Raw genomic sequence first — 12451 nt, 5'->3', positions numbered from 1 at the left:
GCTCTTAGTGATAAAATATAAATCACTAAGAGATTATTTGTAAGCTACTGTGATTTGTGAATAAGAGTTTAGTTGAATTATTCTCTTATACTTGTGTTTTGTCTTTGACTGTGTTCACTATATTATCTTATATAGTGAGTTTATTTGGCCTAACATTTTATTTTTTAATATTTTACTTTTTTTTCCTTCAGCCGGGTAAATTGAGCAATACCAAATATAACTATGGGACAAATGTAAAAAATAGTCGCATTTTTATGATCGGTAATAGTTGCCATATTAATATGCATGAATTGTATATATAGTAGAATATTGTATATGTACATATAAGAATCATTTGGTGACAATGTTGCACGTCAAATTTCCAACACATGTTTAATTAAATTTACTTTAGTTCAGGCATTCGATTAAAAATCTGCTATTGCGGTTATTATCTACTCGGTACTCACCTTCACCAACAAATCTAGTATCACTCTTTATTTCTTCATTAAATTTTAAATTCTTCTCATATTTACAAAGATTGTGTGCTCGTATGTACCGTCTGTTGTGTAGTGTTCTATTCTTAATCCTGAAGATTTGAGATGTATTGTTCTTATTAGATTCCAAAGTTTGTCCATATAATATGGATTGATGTTTTCATGTATATTTTCGATAATTTTTAAAGTTACATGAAATGTTTCAAATAATTTTCTAGAAGAGAAAATGTGCAGAGAGCTCGCAGATAAATCATGGAGCAGCTTTGAAAAGAAAGAAAAATCAAGAAGGATGTAGTTCATTCTAGAGAACCAAATAAACACAATGCAACCACGGAAAGAAACAAAAAGCATTGATTGGTAAATGACATAACATTGGGAACCCGAACCCTTTAAAGGAATTGAACATTCTTAACATTACATGCATTAAAATTCGTTAATAGTGATGAGAGGTTTTATATGTGCATGTGTATTTTATAATGTTAACTAAAATATATCTTAAATATATATAATATGATCGTTTCTACAACGTGAAGCTGTGTATTTTTTCTTTGTATAGAATATAAGTAAATAACCTATAATAAGTAAGTTATTCCTGCAAAAAGGACACACTTAAAAAATAAATCTATTGTCAACATTTTCAATTAAAATATGTTTGCATTCATTGGTGTGCTTTAGTACTCCTGGGTGATTTGTAGTATTACTGTCATGACTTAACAATGGCTGGGTCTTTCCCTTTATAAACTCTCATTAGGAGGCTGTATTGCATCTCTATCTCATGTTGGAATTAATGCACTTTCACATTCATGTATCTCTAGTATTTTCTAGTAAGATTTGTTTTAATTATATTTTCATGAACATAGTATTCAGATCATCTGGGATTCATTGAATCTGATATCTACAATTATTCTAGAAACATCTGTAAGGTCATATATATAACATCGTACTTCTTCAGCATGAATATATACAAAATCACAAGTTTCATATAGATATTAAGAGCTCTGCAGTAGCAACTCAATAAAAATTCCTACAAATTAGCATCAGAGCAGTGTTTCGATTCCAAACTGGGATTAAAATAAGAAGTTAAGTATGGCGTCTACTTCAGTTCCTAGTGGTGAGTCCCAGTCATCTTTAATTCCCTTCTTTGATGGTGAAGATTATGACTACTGGAAGATAAAAATGAAGACTATTCTACGGGCTGAAGGCTTGTGGAATATCGTGGAGAAAGGCTTTGCAGAACCTGCTGACGAGGCTAGCTTGACAGAAGCAGAATCAAAGAAAATTGAAGCATTTCGTCGCCAAGATGCCACAGCACTAAGCAAGCTTCAGATGGGTGTCACAAAACTAATTTTTTCAAGGATTTCAAGGGCAAATACGGCAAAAGAAGCATGGGAAATCCTCGAGACTGAATTTCATGGAGATGAGAAGGTGAGAAGTATCAATCTTCAAGCTCTTAAAAAAGATTTTCAGAATCTAAAAATGAAGGATTCTGAAAATATTCAAGGTTATCATGCTCGAGTAATGGAAATTGTGAACCAAATGAGAACTTATGATGATGACATATCTGACCAACATGTTGTGGAGAAAATCTTTATCAGTTTGACGGACAAGTATGAAAATATTGTTGCTGTTATTGAAGAAACTAAAGATCTCAACAAGTTATCATTAAAAGAATTGATGGGTTCTCTCCAAGCACATGAAAAGAGAAGATTTAAACAAACGGAGCAAACAGAGAATGCATTTCAGTCAAAGACAAAGGTGAAGGCGCAACCATTTACAAGGAAGGGTGGTTACAATCAGGAGCAGAAAAAGGCTGATTGGAGTAAAAAGAATGAATATTTTAACAGCAACAAGAAGGTAGAAAACAATGACAGAGGTACAAGCTTTAACTCTAAACTATTCTGCAAAATTTGCAAAAAGACTAGTCATATGACATCTAAATGCTGGTTTAAGAGGAAACCGCAATGTCATTATTGTAATAGATTTGGTCACCTCGAGAAAGATTGCAGATTTAAATTTCAGGAAAGAGCAAATTTTAATGAAGAAAAGGTGGATAACAAAGAGGAAGATTGTTTATTTTATGCGTGTCATTCTAGTCACCATGAAGATAATAATGTTTGGTTCCTCGATAGTGGCTGCAGCAATCATATGTGTGAAAATGAAAATATTTTTGTGCACTGGATACTACATTAAATCCAAAGGTGAGAATGGGAAATGGGACAGTAGCTGAAGCCAAAGGCAAAGGCACAATTGCTGTCAAAACAAAATCAGGTGTAAAATATATTCGTGATGTTCTTCTTGTTCCAGATTTGAAGGAAAATTTGTTAAGTGTTGGATAGCTTCTGGAGCATGGTTATTCTCTTGTTTTTGAGGATAACTTTTGCAAGATTTTTGACAAGAAGAACAACAATCAGGCCATTGCTCAAGTAAAAATGGAGAGCAACAGAAACTTTCCTATAACATTCGACTACAAAGCTTTAAAGGCTGATGTTGTTGAAGAGTCATGGCTTTGGCACAAGAGATTTTGTCACCTGAACTTTCAGGGATTAAAGCTTCTCAAGCAAAGAAACATGGTGGACAGACTACCGGAATTACAAAGTAAGATGGATCCTTGTGAAGGTTGTATCATGGGAAAACATCACAGAATTCCATTTCCTAAAGGGAAGTCATGGAGAGCTAGGAAACGTCTAGAGCTTATACATACCGATATTTGTGGCCCAATGAAGACTCCATCTTTGGGACAACAAAGGTACTTTATCATTTTTATTGACGATTTTACAAGAATGACTTGGATTTACTTTTTGAAGGAGAAGTCAGAAGTTTTCACTGTGTTCAAGAGATTTAAAGCACTTGTAGAAAAGCAATCAGGTTCTAGTATAAAGTGCATTCGAAGCGATAGAGGAGGAGAACATACATCTAAAGAATTTGAAGAATATTGCAAAGACGAAGGAATTTGGAAGCAACTAACAGCTGGATATAGTCCGCAGCAAAATGGAGTTGTTGAGCGGAAAAATAGAACCATTATTGAAATGAGCAGATCCATGATGAATGAAAAAGGGCTGCCAAAAAAGTTTTGGGCAGAAGCTACAAACACGGCTGTATATATCCTTAATAGGTGTCCCACGAAAGCTGTACAGAACATGACACCTTTGGAAGCATGGAGTGGTGAAAAACCTTTTGTAAGTCATTTTAAAATTTTTGGTTGTGTTTGTTATGCCCATATTCCAACAGAGAAGCGTACTAAATTAGATGATAAAAGTACAAAATGCATTTTTATCGGATATAGTCTTGAGACTAAATTAGCATACAGACTTTATAATGTCAAAACTAACAAACTGATTGTTAGTAGAGATGTTTTATTTGATGAAAAAGCAGCCTCGGATTGGAGAGAAAAACAAGAGGACCATATCAGTCATCCTAATTCCTCAATAATAAGTGAAGAATGTGAAGAATGTGAAGAAAGTGGCGAAAGAGAAGTACAAGCTCATACCTCAGAATCTGAATTGGAGGATGATAATGAATCTCCACCAAGAAAATGGAGGCGATTAAGCGACATCTATCAGACCTGTAATTTTGTAGTTGGTGAACCAGAAACCTTTGAAGAAGCAGTGAAGCATGATGTATGGCAACAAGTAATGGAAGAAGAAATGCATATGATTGAGAAAAATAAAACATGGGAGCTGGTAGACAAGCCTGAAGGAAGAGAAATTATTGGTCTAAAGTGGATTTACAAGACTAAGTTAAATCAAAATGGAGAAATACAGAAACATAAGGCGAGACTAGTCGCTAAAGGGTTCACACAAAAGGCTCGTATTGATTTTTCAGAGACATTCTCACCTGTGGCAAGGCTAGAAACTATAAGAACCTTGATTGCTCTTGCAGCACAAAAGAGATGGAATCTCAGCTTGATGTTAAGTCAGCTTTCTTAAACGGAAAGTTGGATGAGGAAATTTATGTTGAGCAACCGCAAGGTTTCGTGGTAGAAGGGGTAGAAAATAAAGTATTAAAACTCAAAAAGGCCCTTTATGGTCTAAAACAATCGCCTCGAACTTGGTACAAAGAAATTGATACTTACCTCTTGAAAAATGGATTTCAAAGAAGTAAGAGTGAGGCAACCTTATATTGTAAAGAAAAATGGAAGCAATATTCAGATTGTGTGTCTCTATGTTGATGATCTCATCTTTACAGGAAACGATGACAAAATGATGCAAAGCTTTAAAGAACACATGATGAAGGCATATGAGATGAGTGATTTAGGGCTACTTCACTACTTTTCGGGTATCTTCAACATAGTATTCAGATTATCTGGGATTCATTGAATCTGATATCTACAATTATTCTAGAAACATCTGTAAGGTCATATATATTACATTGTACTTCTTCAGCATGAATATATACAAAATCACAAGTTTCATATAGATATTAAGAGCTCTGCAGTAGCAACTCAATAAAAATTCCTACATCTCGATCATAATTATGAATGTTGCATGAGTTCCTCCCAAAGAAAATTGTGTCAAGATAAATGTTCACCACTTTTCATCAGAAGGTCCTCTTCCAAATGGCAACTCGGATGGGGTTGGTGTTCTCATGAATGCAGATGGCAGGAGACTGTGGGGAGCTTGTATCCTTAAGCATCACACGACTAAATCCCTAATGAATGCCATCAGCAAACATTCTGTAAAGGAACCAGTGATTCTTGAAATCCCCAATGGATTTGATGTCATAAGTTGTGTGGTGCAATTTGCACAGCATTTCATGATTTCTATAACTCTGCTTACTAGCCAGGGACACATATTTCTGGGACTTACAGTTGTTTTAATGCTGCTTCTGGACACATTATTAGTTGTTTCTATGTGATCAATTTGCAGATGCTGCCGCTAATTTTATGGGAGGAAGGATTGTCTCACACATGAAAGCAGCAAGTGTTGTGACGCTTGTACTTGCCGTTTCTACAAAAGTATTAGTGATGTACTTGCTGAGTGAAAGAAAGTGAGGATTTCACTTCTTATTGATTAGTGTTTTGAAATTTTGAAATTCACCGCAGTTATTGAAAGGTCTTGCTATTAATTATTGAACTTTATCAATTCGGTTAGGTATCTATAAAGACAGAAATTGAAAGCTTTAACTCACTATGTTGATTCTTATAAAAACACAAGTATATATTTAGTCCACGTAATGCATTCATACACACATATATATATATATATATATATAGAGTTAAGTTCTATGGAGTAAAAAAAATTAGAGTATTGGAGTACAAAGTTTGATAAAATGTAATCTAGTCATCTAAATTTCAATTTTTTTTGTCCAATGATATTCGTAAATATTTGACAACCTGTACATTATGTTCTGCAACATAAACATCATGATCAAATGGTAGAATAATTACTTTTATAAATCATAAGACTCTATGTTCTGCAATATAACTAATAAGCAGAACAATAATCTTAATACTTGTTAAAGTTGAAAGATATTAATGATTAATTGACAATTATGTGCAAGACAACTTATAAATGACAGATTATATAAAAATTTGGATAATCAAAGATATTATATAGGATCAAACTAAAAAATTATGATTTGTACTCCAATACTCCAATGTTTTTATGTACTCCATAGAACTTAACTCATATATATATATATATATATATATATATATATATATATATATATATATATATATATATATATATATATATATATATATGAATATATAAAGGACGATCTCAAGAGGCTAACTACATGATGATGGGGAATTGTTACCCATTAATCACTCCCTTGAAACTAACATTAACAAAGAAAAATAAAAATTATTTTATGATTATGTGGTTATCTAACACTATTCTTTCATTTCCGATGTATATTATTTATTTATATATAATAATACTCATTTTTCACTTTTTATTCTTACTACTTAATAGTTGTAGTAAATAATTTTAATGACAATCTATAGTGGCTCTATAGAGAAAATAAAACATATAATTTATGCGTGCGACTATCTAAATATTTAGATTTTTTGATACCATTATTAATTTAGAAATAATCCAATTAGCCACCCTCAATATATATATATATATATATATATATATATATATATATATATATACACACACATATATATACACATATATATTATTGTGTATCTCGTAATCTCATCAATAATAAAAAAATTATTATCGCACACACCTTTTATTTCCTCGTCATCGCACTTAAAATAAATAATAAAATATTTATTGCCTCGCAATAACTTTAATCAAAGAGTTATAGTGTCAATTTCACTATTACTCGTGCCTATTCATAAATAGTAATTTTTTGTACAATTATAAAATAAAGTTATTAAATAATAATTATGTACCTGAGAATTTGGGGTTATTATCTCTCCATAATTATTTTTCCTTTGTGGAGTATAATCTACGAGATTTTGATCGAGTATATTGTATACTTGAATTCTTTGGGTGGATATCAAATATATGATTTTCTTTATTGTTATTTTTCTTTTTCCCAACATAATCTACGAGATTTCTTTAGAGTATACTTGAATATTTTAGGACGAATATTATACTTTAAGGGGGTGTATTCGTTTAGGATTTTAAAAGATTTTTTTTCATTCATGAAATCCGAGTGTATTCAATTGGGATTATTTACAATCTATTAAAATCTTGGAATATTCAATTGAGATTTTAAATTATGATACAAAATCTGGTGGTATTCAATTAGGATTTCAAATCACGCTTAAAAATCCTATGATATTTAATTGGAATCGTTTAAAATCTATTAAAATCTGAAGGCTGATGGATTCTTTTGGATTAAATAAAATTATGAATTTTGTGGGATTGATTAGTGTTTAAGTTTTTTGAAACCACACTGAAATCAATGAGATTTTGTAGTATTGTGCTTAAATCCTAAATAATATATATCAACTCTATGACATTTTATCAAAACCGAAATAAAATCAAAATCAAATACAATCAATTAAAATCCATATATTAAAAACTATCAATTAAAATGTCAACCAAATACATGACCAGATTTTCCATAGAATCAAAATCTGTTATATTCTATGAAAATTCATAAATTGTTTATTAAGAATTCAGCACATATATATCTCTTCTATCACTGAATGAGTGGAAAGATTATATATGTGAAAAAAATATGCAAAAGATTGTCCCTAGCTATAAATTCCATCAACACAGCTGTTTTATTCACTAACTGTGAAATCTCATATCCCTTATTATCTTTTTAAACTCATATAAACAATAAAAATCACAAATTACAGCTCATATTGCTATCAGAGAGGTTTATCATGAACATCTATAAATTGCTCGCCTCCTAGTGCAACGCCCTATATATACTTATCTCTTTTATTGTTTAGTTCACAGCAATAACATTTTCGCAGTGATGAGTAATTCAAACCAACATGGTTTAACAAGCCCAATATCTACCACTCCAGGGAGGCAGGGAGGAGCTCCTCATTATTCGTTAAATTATGTATTCATAAGCCGCATTTGAACAACGGTAAGTTCTCGAAAATTGTGGAGTACACAATTTTTGGAGTCTTTGGAGAGCACAAAAACCACCCTTAGATTATAAATATAATTAATGGCAATGATTGCTCAAAATAAAAAGTAGAATTTTAAGAATAAAAAACACTGTCATGTATCCAGACATTCCTCTTCTTGTGTTTTAAATTAGAGTCCTCTAATTTCGAGAGTATATCCTTCACGATCGGCCGTTATAATCAAAACTCTTTTGTAACTGAGACTAATTTCAAGAGAGTGCAGAACAACATAATTTAAGTAATACAGTGAGTGCTGAACAACATAATCTTTTAAAGGTGTGCAGAACGATGTAAGTTAGCCAATACGGTGAGTGCAGAACAACATAATCTTTTAAAGGTGTTTTTGATGTTGTGTATGATAGAGCTCTATAACTTATAAAACAATACCGACAAAAAAGAACCCAACATATCTCATAGAATAAATATCATTTAAATTTATTGGATCTGAATAACCATTTAAGAAAAAAAGAAACTATTCAAAACAGATGAGAACATTGGACAAATATACGAAAATCTCTAATGGAAATATCCTTAAAATGTTGCAGGACACGAAAATGAAGAGATAGGGGATAAGAAAATAAACTGAAAAGTAGAGTTATCGAATTATATATGAGTGTAAATGTAACTGTCACGTTTCAATTATCAGCAGTTGGATCAAAATAAAATGGAGGGCCTGGATTGGGAGTCCAAGGACTCCAAAAATCACTCGACTCCATATAACCTTTATATTATTGAGTATCTATAATCTCATCAATAATAAAAAAAATTACCCCACGCACTTTTTATATCCTCGTCACGGTACTTAAAATAAATAATAATATTTTTATTGCCTCGCTGTAACTTTAATCAAAGAGTAATAATGTTAATTTAATTGTTACTCGTGCCTATTCATAAATAGTAATTTTTTGTAAAATTAAAAAATAAAGTTATTAAATAATAATTACGTACTTGAGAATTTGGGGTTGTTACATCTCCATAGTTATTTTTACTTTATCGAGTATAATCTACGAGATTTTGACTTGAATTATTTGTGTTGGGTATCAAATATATGATTTTTTTTCATTGTTATTTTTCTTTTTCCGAACATAAATTATGAAATTTTGATAGAGTATACTTGAATATTTTAGGACGGATATTATGCTGTAAGGGGATATATTCGATTGAGATTTTAAAAGATTTTTTTCATTAATGAAATTCGAGAATATTCAATTAGGATTATTTAAAATGTTTTAAAATCTTAGGATAACCAATTGAGATTTTAAATTTTTTTTACAAAATCTGGTGGTATTCAATTAAGATTTCGAATTCTGCTTAAAAATGCTATGGTATTCCATTGGAATTGTTTGAAATCTATTAAAATCTGAATGGTAATAGATTGTTTGGATTTCATAAAATTATGAATTTTGTTGGGATTGCTTAGTGTATTTTAAGTTTTTTGAAATCCCACCAAAAAATTAATGAGATTAGGAAGCATTCTGCTTGAATCCTAAAGAATCTATCAACTCTATTCTATGACATTTTATCAAAAATGCGCACAAAATCAAAATCACATGCAATCCATTAAAATACAAATATTAACAACAATACATTAAAATGTCAACCGAATTGAATACACCGCCAGATTTTTGTTCTTTGGGTGGATATCAAATATATGATTTTGTTCATTGTTATTTTTCTTTTTCCGAATATAATCTATGAGATTTTGATAGAGTACGTATATTTGAATATTTTAGGACGAGTATTATATACTTTAAGGGGGTGTATTCGATTGTGATTTTAAAGGATTTTTTTTTCATTAATGAAATGCGAGAGAATTCAATTGGAATTATTTAAAATGTTTTAAAATCTTAGGATATTCAATTGAGATTTTAAATTATTCTACAAAATCTTGTGGTATTCAATTAGTATTACAAATTATGCTTAAAGATACTGTGGTATTCAATTGAAAACTATTTAAAATCTATTAAAATCTGAATGGTAATGGATTTTTTGGATTTCATAAAATTATAGATTTTGTGGGGATGGCTAAGTGTATTTTAAGTTTTTTGTTATCCCACCAAAAAAATCAATGAGATTTCGAAGTATCGTGCTGTTCGCACAAAATCACGCAAGCGTACGTGGTCACAAGTAGTATAGAATCAAATTCAGTTCGTTCCCACAGAGATTGGTGTATTCAGAAATATGCACTTTTGCACCAATGTATGATTATTATCCAATGCTCAGACAATTAACAAGTTGGTTGGTTTTTATCTAAATTAACTAATAGAATCGAATTACTGAACTACGACTATTAAACTAAGTGATTAAACTAGATTACTTATAAGAATAAAACATGGGATTCTAACTTCATTATATACTTCATTCAGAGTTATGCCTTATCGATATGTGATGGTTGATAACTAATCAGATAACACGAAACTGATACACGCTAACTGTCGTTATACGTGCACCATACTGCTACACATCCACAATTATGATAGAAGGTAAACAGACACCAATTATGCTTAGACCCTATATGTCTATAGAATTTGAAAACATAACGGTTGACGAACAAGTTATCTATCACGATTACATAGGGCGATGCAAGATGGTTAAAATCACACCACTAATCATGTATATCGAATACATAATCCTATGTTCGCATGGCAAGTTCTAAATCAATATATCCAATGTCGCTTCAATAAAGATTAACAAACAATCTAAGATGTTAGCTACGCATCCAAGAAGAATAAGCACAACCAATACAAAGAAATCAACATTCATCACACAAATAATTAAGTCAAATCAACTACTGAAATCCATATATAAATCCGCTAGAATCCCACGATAATGATTAGTTCATAATCGAACTTCTCATCATCATGGGAATAAGAGTAAACATGGTACGGAATAGGAAAAACAAACTCAAAGTACTAGAATAAGTGTTAAGAAACAAATCTGAAATGAGCATCCAAAGTTACGCCTACTTCGAAGAATTACAAAAGTAAAAAGTATGAAATTCGATCTTGATCTTCTCCGTAGCCGTCATGAGCTCCTTAGAATGTTTCTAGGTTATGTTTTAAGTCCCCCAAGCCTTCCTTTAACTTCCTCATCGAACGGGCCTTCAAACGGATCAGAAACGGGCAAAACGGGCCTAAATTCGTGCCCAGATTGTGGGGCGGGTGTGCCACGGCGGGGCGGGTGCCCCAACTCAGCAGCCCGCTTCTTTGTCCATAACTTTTGATTCGCGCATCTGATTGCTTCGCTGTTTTTTTTCAATGAAAGCTATGATTCTCCTCTTCATCCTCCTCCCAGGAAACCTACACATCACAACACTAAAATATATCAAAAACATCAAAAGCTTGAGGCCAGATCATCGATTTAAGCCGAAACGAAGGCTTCCAAGTGGATATAAAATCCACTTATCACACCCCCAAACTTAAACCGATACTTGTCCTCAAGCATAGACACACACACAAACACTACTAATGCAGTGCATGAATGCAACTAAATGCCTACATCTAAGCGAATCATGAAGTGTAATCCTTGTTAACATAGAATCCTCAGAATATGCAACATTCTCGGCATTCATCTCTTTCACATATTAGCCATGTTCTCTTCCACTACAAGTGTGAAGTGAAGTGCATCGTGTGTGCTAGCATGCTCTCTAGTGAAACAAAACAAGACTATCAAACATCAACGAGTCCTCACTATGAGCCGTTAATCAGAATAAGATTTAAACACTTCTTTACTAAAGAGTCAAATACAATTTAGGATCACCAAAGAATTCCTATGCCTCTCCTATTTTTTCTATTTTTTTTCTTTTTTTGCTAAGTCTAAGGTTGTGATGCTTCTCAGTGTAAGTGAGTCACGACCTCCATTCGACTTCACTAATTTATTATTCCTTTTTTTAATCAAGTAATTCTCCAGTAATCAAGGGTTGTGAAAAGTCACCAAGAATTTGCTTATTCTAATACATTTGCACTTAGTACCAGCACAAGTACATGGATCGTCGCTTTCACATGACATTGCAATCCACCCATTGATCTCAAAGGAGTACCTGATAATTTTTATTCTCTTTTTTTTAGAAAGGCCTATTCATCCCTTAACTCCCCCAAACTTAAGATTTACAAACTCTAAGTTCAAAAAAGGGAATAATCAAAATTCTACGCCCGACTCAATGCAAGGACTCAAGAAATAAGTTAGTCTAAGTCTTATCTCTAGAGCCTATGTGTAATTACAATTTTCACACAAGTAGTCTCCAAGTAACAAGGCATCACATATGATAAAGACTACTAGCCAAGAATTATGCACATACACTCATCATAGGACATCAACTTAGAAAACAACTTTCATGATTCATGCAAATGCAACTATATGAAGATATGAACTACTAACACATACTAAACACAAGCATATGTATATAAAAAAAACTAAAAAACTA

General features: G+C 31.8%; 1 protein-coding gene across 1 annotated transcript; it reads left to right on the top strand.

Annotated features, from left to right (window-relative positions):
- The first annotated feature begins 1559 nt into the window (after window positions 1-1559).
- Window positions 1560-2809, top strand: LOC135149576 (uncharacterized). The gene is made up of 2 exons (XM_064085317.1): window positions 1560-2327; window positions 2672-2809. Exons 1-2 carry the CDS (start codon window positions 1560-1562, stop codon window positions 2807-2809), a joined length of 906 nt encoding a protein of 301 aa, XP_063941387.1.
- The last annotated feature ends 9642 nt before the right edge of the window (window positions 2810-12451 follow it).

The sequence above is a fragment of the Daucus carota genome, chromosome 9 (genome assembly GCF_001625215.2).
Source record: "Daucus carota subsp. sativus chromosome 9, DH1 v3.0, whole genome shotgun sequence".
In the NCBI taxonomy this organism is placed as follows: Eukaryota; Viridiplantae; Streptophyta; class Magnoliopsida; order Apiales; family Apiaceae; genus Daucus; species Daucus carota.
Note: the sequence above shows the minus strand (reverse complement) of the source record. Positions and strands in the feature narration are given on the sequence as shown.

Excerpts from the sequence above, each read along its gene's own strand:
- LOC135149576 (XM_064085317.1), top strand. The coding sequence starts at position 1,560 with ATGGCGTCTACTTCAGTTCCTAGTGGTGAGTCCCAGTCATCTTTAATT. Across the intron at positions 2,328-2,671 it reads ATTTTAACAGCAACAAGAAG|GTGAGAATGGGAAATGGGAC; the intron begins GTAGAAAACAAT and ends TTAAATCCAAAG.